Raw genomic sequence first — 19827 nt, 5'->3', positions numbered from 1 at the left:
CAGCCCAAACAGTATATAACACAGCCTAAGCAGTATATAACATTGCCCACATAGTACATAACACTGGCCACGTAGTATATAGCAGCCATGCAGTATATAACGCAGCCCACACAGCAGTAGCGTAGCTACCAGGGGGGCAGAGGGTGCGGCTGCCCCGGGCCCACAGCTCACAGGGGCCCACCTGGAGCTACTGTATACAACACTTAATTAGCTCCGTGGTAGAGCAGATCTCCCTGCTCTACCTCGGGCAGGGGCTGGAGAAAGGCAGTGAAGCTATGCCCCCTCCCCCCACTGCTGACACTGTACCTGTGTCCAGCAGACACGCCCACATTGCAAACTCAGTGAGTGAACGTGTCTGCGGCACAGAAGTCAGGACCATGGCGCTGGGGCTTCGCTCCAGAGAGGAGCAGGACAGGGGACACAGTGCTGTAAGTAACAGCTCACACTTCTGCCTGTACCGCCGGAGGTGTCTGCACTGTGCAGGGAGGAGGTGACAGGACACTGCTCCTCTCCAGATAAGGCTACTTTCACACTAGCGTTTTCTGCAATCCGTCACAATGCGTCGTTTTGCAGAAAAAACGCATCCTGCAAAAGTGCTTGCAGGATGCGTTTTTTCCCCATAGACTTGCATTGACGACGCATTTGCGACGGATGCGTCGTGCTTTGGCGTACCGTCGGGAGCAAAAAACGCTACATGTAACTTTTTTTGCTCCTGACGGACCGCTTTTTCCGACCGCACATGCTCGGCCGGAACTCCGCCCCCACCTCCCCGCACCTTACAATGGGGCAGCGGATGCGCCGGAAAAATGCATCCGCTGCCTCCATTGTGCAATGCAGCAAACGCTAGTGTCGGAATCTCTCCCCGACGCATTACGACGGGGAGATTCCGACGCTAGTGTGAAAGAAGCCTAAGACCCTTCCACATGCTGTATCTGCACTCTCTGAGACACTGTAGATCTATGGTCACTGTGAGTGCAAATCGCCCAAGCATCACCCGATCTGTAAAAAACTTCAGAGCAGCTGATATAAATCTAATGGTTCCTCACATAGACTGGTCAGTAATGTGCACTGATAGACATGACCCCAGCTGCAGGACCCCACAGATGAGGATATAGGTCTCTTTTATATATATATATATATATATATATATATATATATATATATATACGCACACACATACACACACACGTCTCCTTTTTATATATAGGAAAGAAACATATATCCTCATCTGTGGGGTCCTGCAGCTGGGGTCACGTCTATCAGTGCACATTACTGACCAGTCTTGTCAGTATATATACCTTTCATTTAGGCTACTTTCACACTAGCGTCATTCAACGCACGTCACAATGCGTCATTTTGAAGAAAAAACACATCCTCCAAAGTTGCCTGCAGGATGCATTTTTTCTCCATAGACTTTCATTAGCGACGGATTGCCACACGTTGCATCCGTCAGCGGGTCAGTATTGGGTTTATCAGGGGCAGTAATAGGGACACATACGGCAGCAGCGGCTCAGTATTGGGGTATCAGGTGCAGTAATATGGACACGTTCGGCAGCAGCGGCTCAGTATTGGGGTATCAGGTGCAGTAATAGGGACACATATGGCTGCAGCGGCTCAGTATTGGGGTATCAGGTGCAGTAATAGGGACACATACGGCAGCAGCGGCTCAGTATTGGGGTGTCAGGTGCAGTAATAGGGACACATACGGCAGCAGCGGCTCAGTATTGGGGTATCAGCAGGATGAGGAGTTTGTGCAGGTTGGGAATAGATGGTGATGGGGCTGTAATATGAGAAGTGAAATGTGTCTTTGTTGTATTCTCTGCAGCCGAGTCGTGGCTGGAAGAAGTTGTCATGTCAGTCTGGGCCAGATGGGAAAGACGGGAAAAGTGACGACTCCATCAGAAAGAACGTCAGTGGTAAGTCACCATCTGTAACTGTGCAGTGATCTATGTTCTGTTGGACTGGTATCTACCACTGTATGGTCACAATATGGCGGTAAACAGTGTTGGTCTTTGTGGAGATTTTTTTTAGTTACAGGAGGATCATTGGCTGAGGTTCTTATACACACAATTACAGTGCCACACCGTAGTTGTAATCAGGGGTTAGGGGCCCACTCAGATGTCTCGCCCCCCCTGAGCTGAACCCCTAGCTACGCCTCTGCCACACAGTAAATAACACTGCCCACGTAGTATATAGCAGCCATGTAGTATATAACGCAGCCCGCATAGTATATAACACTGCCCACGTAGTATATAGCAGCCATGTAGTATATAACACAGCCCACGCAGTATATAACATTGCCCACATAGTATATATATAATTGTCTAAGGGTTTTTCCGTCTGTCTGTCTGTCTGTCTTTCTGTCTGTCTGTCCTGGAAATCCCGCGTCTCTGATTGGTCGTGGTTGATCGGCCGTATCGACGTAGAAACCCGTGTCTCTGATTGGTCGAGGCCGCCAGGCCTCGACCAATCAGCAACGGGCACAGCAACAATGATGTCATAAAGGACGTAGACATCCCGCGTCTGATTGGTCGAGGCCGCCAGGCCTCGACCAATCAGCAACGGGCACAGTATCAACGTAGATGTCATAATGGTTGCCATGGCGACGATGATGTCATAAAGGTTGCTTCGACCAATTAGCGACGGGCACAGTCTGCCGTGAATTCTGGAATCATCATTGTCCATATACTACGGGGACATGCATATTCTGGAATACCCGATGCGTTAGAATCGGGCCACAATCTAGTAGTATATAACACTGCCCACATAGTATATAGCAGCCATGTAGTATATAACGCAGCCCACGCAGTATATAACATTGCCCACATAGTATATAACACTGCCCACGTAGTACATAGCAGCCATGTAGTATATAACGCAGCCCACGCAGTATGTAACACAGCCCACGTAGTATATAGCAATGTGGGCACTATATGCGTGGTTAAAAAAGACTTAAAATAAAAAATAAACATATACTCACCTTCCGAAGGCCCCTTGATGTCCTGGCGCCTGTGTGCGGTGCACGCCGCAGCTTCCGGTCCCAGGGTTGGTATGAGCGCAGGACCTGTGATGATGTCGCTGTCACATGACCGTGACATCATGGAAGGTCCTTCTCGCATAGCATCCTTGGCACCGGAACCTGCCGCTTGCACTGCCGAGGACAGCGCGCCACGTCAGAGGGTGAGAATAACCTTTTTTTTTTATTATTATTATTTGTCACATTAGATCTTTTTACTATTGATGGTGCATACACAGCATCAATAGTAAAAAGTTGGTCACACAGGGTTAATAGCTGCGTTAATGGAGTGCGTTACACCGCGGCATAACGCAGTCCATTAACATTGCCATTAACCCTGTGTGAGGGCTGACTGGAGGGGAGTATGGAGCGGGCACTGACTGCGGGGAGGAAGGAGCGGCCATTTTGCCGCCGGACTGTGCCCGTCGCTGATTGGTCGTGGCAAAACGCCCACAACCATTGCCAGGACCAATCAGCAACTTGGATTTCCATGACAGACAGAGGCCGCGACCAATGAATATCCGTGACAGACAGACAGACGGAAGTGACCCTTAGACAATTATATAGTAGATGAGCTGGATTGATCTGTGGAGACAGCAATATCCCCTTGAGAAGGAATTCTCCTGTTATACGCCAGCTGTTCATTGTCTGTTCAGAATTGACCATGCATTTGGAAACAATGCTGCATTGTCTGACCTGCGCGAAATTGAGTACCTTCCTACGGCAGTGTCGGATCATGCTCCATTGAATAAGCCTTCACTTAGGCTGCCCCAATAGACCCAAGAGATTCCGCATACACCCATTTTGGCTGTCCCTTATAGGAGAGCAAGATAGAATAGTTGACCAATTAGAGATATTCATTGCAGATAATACTGATTTTCCTGATAAACTGATAGTATGGGACACTCTTAAAGCATATTTGACGGGATGTGTCAGATCTACAATTTCATATATTAAGAGAGTCCTGGGTTAGGGAGCAGAGACTGGCTGAGGAATGTAAATTGTTGGAAGTTGAATATATCAATAACCCCTCTGATACTTCACTGGGTGGATGGCTGGTTAAGGGAAAGGAATACCTGATGCATTTAAAGGAGAAGGCGCAGAGAAAACTCTTTTTCTCTAAACAGACATATTTTGAATTGGGAAATCAGTCGAGTAAATTTTTGGCATATACTGTATGGTCCAACAAAATCAAATGTCCCCGTCCATTCTTGCCATCAATGCAGTGGATGGAACTCCGATGCTTAAATCTGACCAAATTGCAAACAGATTTGAAGAATATTTTAGAGAATTATATAGTTCCCAACTAAATCATACTATGGAGAAGATTGACAAATATTTTGATCGTATAGAGTTATCTAAACTCTTTAGATAGAGATATCACGTTGGAGGAGATTCGGGAAGCAGCCATGTCTCTCTGTAATGGGAAAATCCCGGGCCCTGATGGCATACCCATAGAACTATATAAAAGATATCTTGATCAGATAGGGCCAATTTTGATGCAGACCCTTTCTGAGGCGCTTGCAGGACATTCACTCCCCCAATCCTTTTATGATGCCACCATAGTGGTGATACCAAAGCCAGATAAACCTGCTGAGGAGTGTACCTCTTACCATCCCATATTTCTTCTTAATACAGACTATAAAATACTCACTAAACTGATAGCCAATAGACTTAAAACAGTAATATTAACCATAATACATGAAGATCAATCTGGTTTCATGCCGGGGAGATCCACCTCCTCAAATATTAGAAGAGTGCAGGTTGTAATTCAGATAGGACACAAATATGAGGAGCCTTGGGCAATAGCCTCTCTTGATACTGCGAAGGCTTTTGATTCAATGGAGTGGATGTTTTTGCAATGTGTTCTTCTGAAATTTGATTTCTCAGATAAATTTTGTAAGTGGATTGAATTACTTTATTATAAGCCCAGAGTTAATATTCTTGTTAATGGCTTGCTGTCGGATTATTTTGACTTGGGTAGGGGAAGCCGATAGGGCTGCCCACTGTCCCCAATGTAATTTGCTCTTGCAATTGAGCCAGTTGCACTTGCAATTAGACAGGACCCTCAGTTGGAAGGAATTAAGATTAATTCTAGAGTGGATAAGGTGGGATTGTATGCTGACGATCTGGTACTCTTTTTGGAGAGAGTGGAAAAGTCTCTTCCAAGGGCAATTGATCTTATTAATTGTTTTGGGGAACTATCTGGCCTTAAAATTAATTTGAGTAAGTCTGTGATTATGCCATTAATAGATAAACATAACTGTACCCGTGATATGGTGGTTTAAAGGTGGTACAAAAATTTAAATATTTGGGCATCGTGATTAATCAAAATCCAATTAGAGATCTTAGGGATAATATATACCCTCTGGAGGATCTGATGAAAATTAAGTTTGTGATATGGTCTCGACTACCCTTATCTGTTGCTGGAAGAATTGGATTAATTATAATGATAATTCTTCCTAAATGCTTATATATGCTGGAACACACATCGTTAAAAATCCCTAAAAGTTTCTTCAGGAAAATACATAGCATGATGGCAGCGTTTATATGGGGATCGTCAAGACCTAAATTAAGTATGGGATCCCTACAGAGGCCTAAAAACCAAGGTGGATATGCGTTCCCTGACTTATACTTGTATTATCTGGCTGGTCAGCTGCGCTACTTAAAATGTTGGGTAACTCAGGGTGAACTTAACAATGCAGAAGCCCATCTCGTAGATTTCTTGAGAGGGAGTACCCCATGGGCAATGTTAGAGGGTTCATATAGACCACCTCAGGGCTTGTTGTGTGCGCATAACCTAGTAATACAGGTTTGGGGAGAAAGTAAATGCATTTTGAAATTCACTGATCAAATTGGGGATGTTCAGATATGGGATAATCCCGAATTTCCGCACCTTCTGGATTTACAGGATCCGGAGTTCTGGAAACAAAATGGAATGACATCACTTGCTCAACTTTCTGAAAATGAAACTTTATTATCGTTTGAACAAATCCATGTGAGGTTTGGAATTCCCCACAGAGATTTTTATAGATATTTGCAATTAAGACACACCATAATGTATCAGTTCCCGTATCATAGAATGAGAATATCTAAATACCCACTGATAGGAATACTATCAACCCAAGGACCCACAGGAGTAATATCCTCCCTCTACACCATTTTGTTAAACTCTAAAATCGCATCTACTCATCTCACTGTGGAGAGTAGGTGGCGACACCTAATTCCATCTATTGCTGATGATCAATGGAGAGATATCATGGAAGCACATACGATGGTATCACCTGCTGCAAATAATAAATTAATACAGTTGTATATCCTTCACCAATCCTATCTGACCCCAAGTAAACTACATAAATTTGGTAGAGGAGTGACTGATGAATGTCACAGATGTGGGGAATCCGGGGCTAATTTTTGGCACCTTATTTGGAACTGTAGGATTATATGGAGATTTTGGAGTGAGGTTGTAGATACACTGGAGCGGATAATGGGGATACTGATTGAATATGGACCAGAATTGTACATTCTAGGGGCCGTGGATGAGGAGATGTGGGTCCACCATGATAGAATATTTCTCAGTGAAACTCTATTCATGGCTAGGAAAGCGATAGTACTGAGGTGGATGGGTGGGAAATCTCCTTCAATTAATCAATGGAAGAAACTAGTGAATGATGAAAACATACTATACAAAAACAGAGGATGTCCTCAAAAATTTCAGAAAATTTGGGAAAGGTGGTGTGACTCGCCATTGACGCACCTGGCTCCTGGAGCTATGGCCTCTTCAATCTTGCGATATTGTCCCCCCTGACGTGTATATCTATTCTAGATTAGGAATGTGATGATCTATGTGAGATAACTAACAAATGTCTATCATGATCTGATTTGATACGAGTTTTTCTTAAACATTCATTGAAGACTCGTTGATTAGAAAGTGCAGTGCTTGGTAAAATGTATCATACTGAATGTTAAGTTTTGTTTGTTTGTTTGTATACTTTATTATTGAAGGTATTCTGTCATATCTATGTCAATTTAATTTTGAGATGTGGATTGTTTTGGTACTATGCTATGATATCATATGTTTGTTATCTTATTTTGTGGAATCCTTCAATAAAATGAGTTTAAAAAAAAAAAAAGACAGAAAATCATCAAAAATGACACCGAGTGTTTGGAATAGGAAACCCAGTGGTGGCGTTAATGAATTTCAGACTCCAGGCAGTCATTGTCAAACAAATAAATTATCTACAAAGTATTAAAAAGAACATTATATTTATGATAAAGTTAATTTTTACAATTACCTTTTTGAGCCCCTGAAATGATGAGCCGTTATGAATATTTTTGTTGAACCCAATTAATTAAACCTGAAAGTCTACATTTCAATTACTTCTTCTCAGTTGCTTTATTTTAAATAAAAAATAGTGACATGCACAGCCCAAATCATGAAGATTCAGTCACTGTCCAAATATTTCTGGATCAAACTGTATATAAGAGTTTGTAAAAGGCCTATATTTATTAACTAGGCTAATCCAGAGTGGAAGCGATGGGGTCAAATTTGACGTCCATGTCATAGTTACCACTTTTTCTGCACGAAAAGGAAGTATAAAGAAAAACAATTGTTTAAAAGAAATTTGTACCACTTCCTCTATAATGCCCAGTCATGTGTCTGCAAACAATGGAACAAGTTTAGAACAAAACAAGACAATGAGCATATGAGACCCTGGTTCAATGCCACACCTATTACATTACTCAACGTTTGAAAACTCTTTTTTTTTTAAGTCTAACTAGGGTATTATATATTCTATGGTAGAAGCATATTGTATTAAAATACCTCTTGAACTATTCAAAGTATAGGTGCTTCTCATAAAATGTAATATCATCAAGTTAATTTAGTTTAGTTCTTCATTACAAAAAGTGAAACTCATATACAGTGGGGGAAATAAGTATTTGATCCCTTTGCTTATTTTGTAAGTTTGCCCACTGACAAAGACATGAACAGTCTATAATTTTAAGGGTAGGTTAATTTTAACATTGAGAGATGGAATATAAAAAATAAAATCAAGAAAATCACATTTTATAAATGATATACGGTATTTTCCGGCGTATAAGACGACTGGGCGTATAAGACGACCCCCCAACTTTTCCAGTTAAAATATAAAATCTTCTTAAAAGTTGGGGGTCTTCTTATATGCCATGTGTCGTCTTATAGGGCCGGTGACTAATGTGCCTTTTGGGGGGGAGTGGTCCCGATGACGAAGAGGGGGCATCTCACAGGAAAGTGTGAGTGGAGTATCTCCCATTACCTCATTGTAGCGGCAGTGTGGGGTCTGGGAGCCGCGGCGGCTGCTCCTCTTTGTGCCGCGTGGGTGCTGTGCTATGGAGCGGCGGCGGCTCCTCTTCGTGCAGCGTCAGGGACCTGTGCTGTGGGGCGGCGTATCTTCATGCAGAGTCGGGGCTTCTCCACCATTTCACTCGTTCCTGTGAGATGCCCCCTCTTCATCATCGGGATCACTCCCCCTCACCCACCATATACACCCACCATATACCGGTCTGCACCCGGCGTACAAGACGACACCCGGCGTATAAGACGACCCCCAACTTTTAAGAAGATTTTCAGGGGTTAAAAAAGTCATCTTATATACGGTACATTTATTTGCATTTTACAGTGAGAAATAAGTACTTGATCACCTACCAACTATTAAAAGTTCTGGCTCCTACAGACCAGTTAGACGCTCCTAATCAACTCTTTACCTGCATTAAAGACAGCTGTCTTACAGTCATCTTTATAAAAGACTCCTGTCCATAGACTCAATCAGTCAGACTCTTAACTCTACAACATGGGCAAGATCAAAGAGCTTTATAAGGATGTCAGGGACAAGATCATAGACCTGCACAAAGCGGGAATGGGCTACAAAACCATATGTAAGATGCTGGGTGAAAAGGAAACAACTGTTGGTGCAGTAGTAAATGACTGTCAATCAACATCGATCTAGGCCACTATGCAAAATCTCACCTCGTGGAGTATCATGAGGAAGGTGAAAGATCAGCCTAAAACTACACAGGGGGAACTTGTTAATGATCTCAAGGATGCTGGGACCACAGTTACCAAGAAAACCATTGGTAACACATTACACCATAAAGGTTTAAAATCCTGCAGTGCCCATAAGGACCCCTGCTCAAGAAGGCAAATGTGCAAGCCCATCTGAAGTTTGCCAATGAACACCTGGATGATTCTGTGAGTGATTGGGAGAAGGTGCTGTGGTCAGATGAGACAATAATTGAGGTCTTTGGCAATAACTCAACTTGGCATATTTGAAGGACTAGAAATGCTGACTATGATGACCCAAAGAACACCATCCCCACAGTCAAGCACAGAGGTGGAAACATTATGTTTTGGGGGTGTTTCCCTGCTATGGGTACAGGACTACTTCACTCCATTAATTGAAGAATGGATGGAGCAATGTACCGTAAAATTAAATCCTGAGTTACAACCTCTTTCTCTCCTTAAGGACATTAAAAATGGGTCGTGGCTGGGTCTTCCAGCAAGACAATGACCCAAAACATACAGCCAAGCCAACAAAGGAGTAGCTAAAAAAGAAGCACATTAAGGTCACGGAGTGGCCTAGCCTGTCTCCAGACCTTAATCCCGTAGAAAACTTATGGAGGGAGTTGAAGCTCTGAGTTGCCAAGCGACAGCCTCAAAATCTTAATGATTTAGAGATGATCTGCAAAGAGAAGTGAACCATAATTCCTCCTGACATGTGTGCAAACCTCATCATCAACTACAAAAAACGTCTGACTGCTGTGCTTGTCAACAAGGGTTTTGCCACCAAGTATTCAATCTTGTTTGCTAGAGGGATTAAATACATATTTTACACTGCAAAATGCAAATACATTTATATAATTGATACAATGTGATTTTCTGGATTTTATTTTTGATATTCTATCTCTCAATGTTAAAATTAACCTACCCTTAAAATTATAGACTGTTCATGTCTTTGTCAGTGAGCAAACTTACAAAATCAGCAAGGGATCAAATACTTATTTCCCCCACTGTATTACATATAGGGTGGGTAATTTAAATGGATACACCTAAATAAAATGGGAATGGTTTGTGTTGTCAACTTCCTGTTTGTGGCACATTAGTATATGGGAGGGGGAAAACTTTTCAAGATGGGTGGTGACCATGGTGGCAATTTTGAAGTCGGCCATTTTGGATCCAACTTTCTTTTTTCAATGGGAAGAGGGTCATGTGACACATCAAACTTATTGAGAATTTCACAAGAAAAACAATGGTGTGCTTGGTTTTAACGTAACTTTATTCTTTCATGAGTAAGTTACAAGTTTATGACCACTTATAAAATGTGTTCAAAGTGCTGCCCATTGTGTTGTATTGTCAATGCAACCCTCTTCTCACACTCTTAACACACTGATAGCAACATCGCAGAAGAAATGCTAGCACAGGCTTTCAGTATCCATTGTTTCAGATGCTGCACATCTCGTATCTTCACAGCATAGACAATTGCCTTCAGATGACCCCAAAGATAAAAGTCTAAGGGGGTCAGATCAGGAGACCTTTGTGGCCATTCAACTGGCCCACGATGACCAATCCACTTTCCAGGAAACTGTTTATGTAGGAATGCTCGGACCTGACACCCATAATGTGGTGGCCACCAAGGTCTCCCGATCTGACCCCTTGATACTCAAGACCAATCCTCTGGACCATACCCCTTCCAGTGCACCAAATACTACAGATTCTGGTGCACCCACTAAGAATCAACGATGCATCCCATCTCATGTTCCAGATGGCCCTCCACCAATACAGGAGGACTGATGGACGAGGAGTCCTCCTCGACCACTCCCAATGGTTTCAGAAGGGACCTGTGAAAAACATTAGATGTTTTGAAGGCGATGGGAAATTGTAAACCGTAGACCACTGGGTTGACCACTTCCACAATTTTATATGGGCCAATGAACTCAGGACCCAGTTTGGCCAAGGGGACCTTGAGCATCATATTGCGGGTGGATAACCACACCTTCTCACCCACAAGCAACACGGGACCCAAACCCCTTCTCTTGTCCACAAAAAATTTAATCCTACCCTGGGCCTAGGTGATATTTTGCTGAATCTCCACCCACAGGGTCTTTAAGCATTGTAACGTACCTTCCGCCCCCTGGACAGCCTGAGTCCATGCGATTAAACTTCTCAATATGTGGGTTAAACCCTTAATTGCCAGGAAATGAGACATTCCCGTAGACTGACTCACACGACCATTGAAAGCAAACTCTGCTGCAGGTAATGCATCACACCAGTCCTCCTGTCTGGGAGATGCCAAACATCTCAGAATTTGCTCCAGGGACTGATTAGTGCGTTCAGTTTGCCCATTAGATGAAAGACAGAGGAAAAAGACAGAGTGATTCCCAATTTCTGACAAGAAGCCCTCCAAAACTTGGCCACAAACTGCACACCTCTGTCAGACACCACATTCATAGGCACACCGTGCAGATGGACCGCATGCTGCACAAACAACCTGGCCATGGTTTCAGCAGATGGTAAAGCGGCAGAAGTACAAAATGAGCCTGTTTGGAAAATCTACCCACCACCACCCATACAACGGAGTTACCCCTGGATGGAGGGAGATTAGTGATAAATTCATGCAGAAATGTGTCCACGGTCTATCCAGAGTTGGCAAAGGCACCAACTCCCTGGCCGGCCAGCAATGAGAATTTTTAGAACGGGCACAAACCCCACACGCAGACACAAACCTTTTAATGTCTGCAACAAAAGAGGACCACCAGAAAATCCTAGCAACTGCCTCCCGAGTGGCCAAAATCCCAGGATGAGCACTCAATGCAGACTCATGAAACTCCCGCAGGAGTCTAAGACGGAAGTGTTCTGGAACAAACAATTTACCCACAGGTTTATTACTGGGAGCCAGAGCCTGGGCCTCAAAAATCTCCCTCTCCAAATCAGATGAAATTCCAGCCACCACCACCCCAGGTTGAATGGAGCATGGGGGTTCAGGAGGAGACACCGGATCCAAGCTTCGGGACAATGCATTTGCCTTAACATTCTTAGACACTAGACGGAAGGTTATAAAAAATTGAAACTGGGAAAAAAGCGACCAACAGGCCAAAATTCACTTTCAAATACTGACTCGACAATTCAGTTGCGTGATCCCTGCTTACACGTCTCTTCTTGGCCGTCCCCAACCCCATGATGCTCTAGCAGGGTGTCAATGGGTTGCCATGGCAGCTAGTGTCCTGCTGAAGGCCCGTTGCTGCCAAGTTGGTACTCCTGTGAAGGCCACCCACAGGCATAAAAACCTGTGATCATTTGAATGCTATATAATATAATATCAAAGTATTGCAATATATAATGAAATGTCAGTCTGCTGTGCAGCTCAGCCTACTGCTGATCCTCACAGAAGGACCAAAATCACAGTGATGGAGGTCTTCAGCAGATCTCCAGCTGTCATAATAACCTTTTGGTCCCTCATGATCATGTCGAGGGGGGTGGGGTGAATGGAGCCAGTGCAAGCAGGCACCGATGCTGGTACCATTTAGTACCTCTGACAGATATTGACAACAGCATTTACAGCCGTGGTTAGGAACTTGACTCCAGCTGCGGCTGTTAGAGACTGACCCTATGTAAAATAGCTGGTATATGCCGCATTAGAAATGGAGCTCTGCTCTTTAGCCACCTCTACACATAAGGACCCCTTCTCAGCGCTAATACAACGTTCCTTTGCGGGAAGCGGCTAATGAACTTGACACTGTGCTGACTCTAGCTGGACATTGTTGTTGAAGTGACAGATCTGCTTTAAAGGGTAAAAGTACACCTTTTTCATATGGACGCTACATTCAGTTACTTACACTGCCAGTTACACAAATGTTATCTGTATTCTTTTGTTTTTGTCGACCAACTATTGAAAGGACCAGTCGTCTTGCATGAGATACCAGTTCCGTAAATGTCACATGATGCTTGCTGCGTTGTGCCTTCTTTGAGTATTTGGCAACAGAAGTGAGGGTTCCTTTGAACTATTAAGAAATAAAACATTAATCAAAACTATCTCAGTATTCAAAATTTGAGAAATGAAAGCAGAAAACAACATATTCTAATATTGACACCTATTAGACTGGAAATAGCTTTATTAATAGGCTTGACCATACTGATCTGACACATCCATATACTGTAGATATATACACTCTGTGCACAATAATTAGGCAAGTGAGTATTTTGATCATATCATGATATCATTTTTATTCATATTTTTTACAACTCAAAGCTGTATAAACTTGAATGCTTATTTGATAAAGCTGATCATGTGATGTGTATGTGTGTGCACAAATGTGACCTATGGATACAACATCCTTTATCAAAGTGTGCAGAATTATCAACAGCTCATTTTCCTCAGACTGAATGGGCCAAAAAAAGAGATTTAACGGACTTTGAAAAGTCAAAAATTGTTGTTTTATAAGTTTTATACAAGAATGAAGCACTATTGAAATTGCTGAGATATTGTGGTGAGATCACGGAATCATCAAAAGTTTTGTTGCAAATAGTCAACAGGGTCACAAAAAAATGCTAAAAAAAAGACTCACATTGACTGCCAAAGATTTGAGAAAGATAAAATGTAAAGTGACTAAGAACCCATAATCCTCCAGTGTTATCACATTCTAGAACTGCAATCTTCCTGGAGTATCCAGAAGTAAAAGGTGTTTAGTGCTCAGAAACATGGCCGAGGTGAGGAGGCTGATACCCAACCACCACTGAGCAAGACATCACTCAAGAAATGTCTGATTTTTCAAAGTTTTTATGGACTGATGAGATGAGAGTGACTCTTGATGGACCAGCTGGATGGGCACATGGTTGAATCAGTCACAGGCACAGACTTCATCTCCAACTCAATGCCAGCAAGGTGGAGGTGGGGTACTGGCATGGGTTGTATTATTAAAAATGAGTGAGTTGGGCCTTTCTAGGGTGAAGACAGATTCAAAATCAACTCCCAAACCTACAGCCAGTTTTTAGAGGACACTTTCTTCAAGCAGTGGTACAGGAAAAAGTCTGCAAGTTTAAACAATGTTCCATCACAGCATTGAAATCTCCACAGCTTGGCTAGCCAGTAAAGACCTAAAGATGAAATAATAATGACATGGCACCTTCTTCACCTATTTAGAACTGGTAGGCCCTTCTTAAATGGGAGATTTATGGTGAAGGAAAACAGACACTTCTTTCAACAATGTCTGGGAGGCTGTCATTGCTGCTGCACAAAAAGTTTATCGTTAAAAGTTTATGAAACAGACAGATTTAATGAATAGAAAGCTAATTACTGCTATTGAAAAGAAGGGTGGCTATATTGGTTGCTGATATTTTTTGGAAATAATCAGAAAAGTATTTTTGTACATTTTGAGATGTTTGGTTATTATTCTCACTTTAACAGTTAAAAGTGAACAATTGAGATGGAAGATTTTTCAGATTATTGTATAATAATTCTGCGCATAAACTAGTATATATGTAATAGTTTAACCACTATTTTTCAAAATTATTCCTAATAATACCACACTTTACAATCAAGATCTCAACATACAGAGACAGGAAATAAAATCCTATCCACTTTCATAAAGTTGTGGAGCTTAGATATGATGCTTACCATTCCAGTCCACAGAATAGTAAATGCGATGAAGAGTGCTCCATAAAAACATGCTGTTGAAATGTGGTTTGATTTCAAGTGATTTTGCAAAAGTTGGATATGCTTAATACCACGTACCCCTAATAATTGTATAAAAATAGTCTGGATTGAATTTAGAGTGCTGCAAAAAGAGTAGCTTTCCGAGGAGAATATGAGATGTCCTAATGAAGAATAGGCCATGGTGAAGACAAATCCTATGAGCTGCAAGAACAAACATGTAAGAGGTCAATCACATTCTAATGCCATTATTTTAGATGTTACTAAACATACATTTTGTCAAAATCACATATATACATTTAAAAGGTTTTCCCATCCAATAGAATGTATTGTTAAAAGGGCTCAGACCTATTAAAAATAATGACATAAGTGATACTTATCCAGTCTCCCAGTGGTTCCCGGTCCCGGCTAGTCGGTGCTTCCTAATCATAGCTTTCACATACCAGAAATGGTTGAAAATACCAATTAGTCTGAGGTCAACCCTCTATCCAGTGATTGTCTGAGCAAGCATATCTGTTCACTTCAAGGGTATCAAGAATGGGACCAGGAAGCAAAAAGTAGCAGGGATTGGTAAGGTGACCTGGATTGTGAGAGAGTAACGCCCTATCGCTAATGAATTAAATGCAGTAACATACAAGTCAAAATAACATATTAATGTGCAAAGTTATTAATCAAATGAATTGATCACAATTGTCAAATAAGTTTGTTTACATTTGAACTACTGTTTATTCTGCATGAATTCCTTCTGCTGAAGCCCGTTTTCACCTTCCTGACCATGCCAAATTTTTCAAATCTGACATCTGTCACTTTATGTGGTAATAAGTCTGGAATGCTTATACATATCCAAGTGATTCTGAGAATGTTTGTTCATTACGCATTGTACTTTCTGTTCATAGTATATTTAGGTCAAAATAGTAACATAGTAACATAGTAACATAGTTAGTAAGGCCGAAAAAAGACATTTGTCCATCCAGTTCAGCCTATATTCCATCATAATAAATACCCAGATCTACGTCCTTCTACAGAACCTAATAATTGTATGATACAATATTGTTCTGCTCCAGGAAGACATCCAGGCCTCTCTTGAACCCCTCGACTGAGTTCGCCATCACCACCTCCTCAGGCAAGCAATTCCAGATTCTCACTGCCCTAACAGTAAAGAATCCTCTTCTATGTTGGTGGAAAAACCTTCTCTCCTCCAGACGCAAAGAATGCCCCCTTGTGCCCGTCACCTTCCTTGGTATAAACAGATCCTCAGCGAGATATTTGTATTGTCCCCTTACATACTTATACATGGTTATTAGATCGCCCCTCAGTCGTCTTTTTTCTAGACTAAATAATCCTAATTTCGCTAATCTATCTGGGTATTGTAGTTCTCCCATCCCCTTTATTAATTTTGTTGCCCTCCTTTGTACTCTCTCTAGTTCCATTATATCCTTCCTGAGCACCGGTGCCCAAAACTGGACACAGTACTCCATGTGCGGTCTAACTAGGGATTTGTACAGAGGCAGTATAATGCTCTCATCATGTGTATCCAGACCTCTTTTAATGCACCCCATGATCCTGTTTGCCTTGGCAGCTGCTGCCTGGCACTGGCTGCTCCAGGTAAGTTTATCATTAACTAGGATCCCCAAGTCCTTCTCCCTGTCAGATTTACCCAGTGGTTTCCCGTTCAGTGTGTAATGGTGATATTGATTCCCTCTTCCCATGTGTATAACCTTACATTTATCATTGTTAAACCTCATCTGCCACCTTTCAGCCCAAGTTTCCAACTTATCCAGATCCATCTGTAGCAGAATACTATCTTCTCTTGTATTAACTGCTTTACATAGTTTTGTATCATCTGCAAATATCGATATTTTACTGTGTAAACCTTCTACCAGATCATTAATGAATATGTTGAAGAGAACAGGTCCCAATACTGACCCCTGCGGTACCCCACTGGTCACAGCGACCCAGTTAGAGACTATACCATTTATAACCACCCTCTGCTTTCTATCACTAAGCCAGTTACTAACCCATTTACACACATTTTCCCCCAGACCAAGCATTCTCATTTTGTGTACCAACCTCTTGTGCGGCACGGTATCAAACGCTTTGGAAAAATCGAGATATACCACGTCCAATGACTCACCGTGGTCCAGTCTATAGCTTACCTCTTCATAAAAACTGATTAGATTGGTTTGACAGGAGCGATTTCTCATAAACCCATGCTGATATGGAGTTAAACAGTTATTCTCATTGAGATAATCCAGAATAACATCCCTCAGAAACCCTTCAAATATTTTACCAACAATAGAGGTTAGACTTACTGGCCTATAATTTCCAGGTTCACTTTTAGAGCCCTTTTTGAATATTGGCACCACATTTGCTATGCGCCAGTCCTGCGGAACAGACCCTGTCGCTATAGAGTCACTAAAAATAAGAAATAATGGTTTATCTATTACATTACTTAGTTCTCTTAGTACTCGTGGGTGTATGCCATCCGGACCCGGAGATTTATCTATTTTAATCTTATTTAGCCGGTTTCGCACCTCTTCTTGGGTTAGATTGGTGACCCTTAATATAGGGTTTTCATTGTTTCTTGGGATTTCACCTATCATTTCATTTTCCACCGTGAATACCGTGGAGAAGAAGGTGTTTAATATGTTAGCTTTTTCCTCGTCATCTACAACCATTCTTTCCTCACTATTTTTTAAGGGGCCTACATTTTCAGTTTTTATTCTTTTACTATTGATATAGTTGAAGAACAGTTTGGGATTAGTTTTACTCTCCTTAGCAATGTGCTTCTCTGTTTCCTTTTTGGCAGCTTTAATTAGTTTTTTAGATAAAGTATTTTTCTCCCTATAGTTTTTTAGAGCTTCAATGGTGCCATCCTGCTTTAGTAGTGCAAATGCTTTCTTTTTACTGGTAATTGCCTGTCTTACTTCTTTGTTTAGCCACATTGGGTTTTTCCTATTTCTAGTCCTTTTATTCCCACAAGGTATAAACCGCTTACACTGCCTATTTGGGATGTTCTTAAACATTTCCCATTTATTATCTGTATTCTCATTTCTGAGGATATTGTCCCAGTCTACCAGATTAAGGGCATCTCTAAGCTGTTCAAACTTTGCCTTCCTAAAGTTCAATGTTTTTGTGACTCCCTGACAAGTCCCCCTAGTGAAAGACAGGTGAAACTGCACAATATTGTGGTCGCTATTTCCTAAATGCCCAACCACCTGCAGATTTGTTATTCTGTCAGGTCTATTAGATAGTATTAGGTCTAAAAGTGCTGCTCCTCTGGTTGGATTCTGCACCAATTGTGAAAGATAATTTTTCTTGGTTATTAGCAGAAACCTGTTGCCTTTATGGGTTTCACAGGTTTCTGTTTCCCAGTTAATATCCGGGTAGTTAAAGTCCCCCATAACCAGGACCTCATTATGGGTTGCAGCTTCATCTATCTGCTTTAGAAGTAGACTTTCCATGCTTTCTGTTATATTTGGGGGTTTGTAACAGACCCCAATGAGAATTTTGTTACCATTTTTCCCTCCATGAATTTCAACCCATATGGACTCGACATCCTCATTCCCTTCGCTAATATCCTCCCTTAAAGTGGACTTTAGACAAGACTTTACATAGAGACAAACCCCTCCTCCTCTCCGATTTTTACGATCCTTTCTAAACAGACTGTAACCCTGTAAGTTAACTGCCCAGTCATAGCTTTCATCTAACCATGTCTCGGTTATTCCCACTATGTCAAAGTTACCTGTAGATATTTCTGCTTCTAGTTCTTCCATCTTGTTTGTCAGGCTTCTGGCGTTTGCGAGCATGCAGTTTAGAGGATTTTGTTTTGTTCCAATCTCCTCACTGTGGATTGTTTTAGAAATGTTCTTACCTCCCTTCTGAGTATGTTTTCCTGGGTCGTCTTTGTTCGAGTCTAATGTTTTTCTTCCCGTCCCCTCTTCTTCTAGTTTAACGCCCTCCTGATGAGTGTAGCGAGTCTTCTGGCGAATGTGTGTTTCCCAGGTTTGTTTAGGTGTAGTCCGTCTCTGGCGAGGAGTCCATCATACCAGTAATTCACCGTGGTCCAGGAATCCAAATCCTTTTTGTCTGCACCATCGTCTTAGCCAGTTGTTTGCATCAAGGATCCTGTTCCATCTCCTGGTGCCATGCCCGTCTACTGGAAGGATAGAAGAAAAAACTACCTGTGCATCCAGTTCCTTTACTTTCTTCCCCAACTCTTCAAAGTCCTTGCAGATTGTCGGTAGGTCCTTCCTTGCCGTGTCATTGGTGCCAACATGTATCAGAAGAAATGGGTGGACGTCCTTGGAGCTGAAGAGCTTTGGTATCCTATCGGTCACATCCTTGATCATCGCACCTGGAAGGCAGCATACTTCTCTTGCAGTTATGTCCGGTCTGCAGATGGCTGCTTCGGTGCCTCTCAGTAGTGAGTCTCCCACCACCACCACTCTTCGTTGCTTCTTGGCTGTACTTTTTGCTGTCACTTGTTGCTGTGTGCCCTTTTCTTTTTTGCTTGCTGGTATTGCTTCATTCTTAGGTGTGCCATCTTCATCCTCTACAAAGATTTGATATCGGTTCTTCAGTTGTGTGGTTGGTGATTTCTCCATGGTCTTCTTGCTTCTTTTGGTCACATGCTTCCACTCATCTGCTTTTGGAGGTTCTCTGACACATTTTTCACCTTCTGTGACCAGTAGAGATGCTTCTGTTCTGTCTAGAAAGTCTTCATTCTCTTTGATGAGTTTCAAAGTTGCTATTCTTTCTTCCAGACCCCGCACCTTTTCTTCTAAAAGGGCCACTAGTCTACACTTCTGACAGGTGAAATTGGATTCTTCTTCTGGTCGATCTGTGAACATGTAGCACATGCTGCAGCTCACCATGTAGGTTGTCACATCTGCCATGTTGCTCCTAGATCCTGCTGACTTGCTGTGTGTTTTCCTTCTTGTGTAATCTACTCAGCCAAGCTCTCTTGCAATAATGTCCTACAGGCACCTGGAATATGCAAATTAGCCTCCTGAAGCTTGAATCCCTGGTTTGATTCAAATGGTTTAGGAAAATATCTGAAATGTGACAAAAATGTACAAACATTTGGAGTTTTTAACTGTTATTCTATGACTAACGCTTTTTGCA

The 19827-nt window shown here is 42.1% G+C and overlaps 1 protein-coding gene across 1 annotated transcript in view; it reads right to left on the bottom strand.

The window, feature by feature from the left end:
* The window catches only part of PKD1L1 (polycystin 1 like 1, transient receptor potential channel interacting), a 528440-nt gene that overhangs the window by 34768 nt on the left and 473845 nt on the right, over positions 1-19827 (bottom strand). Inside the window, exons 46-47 of the mRNA XM_069732261.1 lie at positions 14665-14904; positions 12887-13051 (exon numbers count right to left, since the gene is read on the bottom strand). Of these exons, the coding sequence (XP_069588362.1) occupies positions 12887-13051; positions 14665-14904 (405 nt within the window). The remainder of the gene's footprint in view (positions 1-12886; positions 13052-14664; positions 14905-19827) is intronic.

The sequence above is a fragment of the Ranitomeya imitator genome, chromosome 6 (assembly GCF_032444005.1).
Source record: "Ranitomeya imitator isolate aRanImi1 chromosome 6, aRanImi1.pri, whole genome shotgun sequence".
Lineage (NCBI taxonomy): Eukaryota > Metazoa > Chordata > Amphibia > Anura > Dendrobatidae > Ranitomeya > Ranitomeya imitator.
The sequence above is the reverse complement of the archived record's forward strand: the minus strand, read 5'-3'. Positions and strand labels throughout refer to the sequence as shown.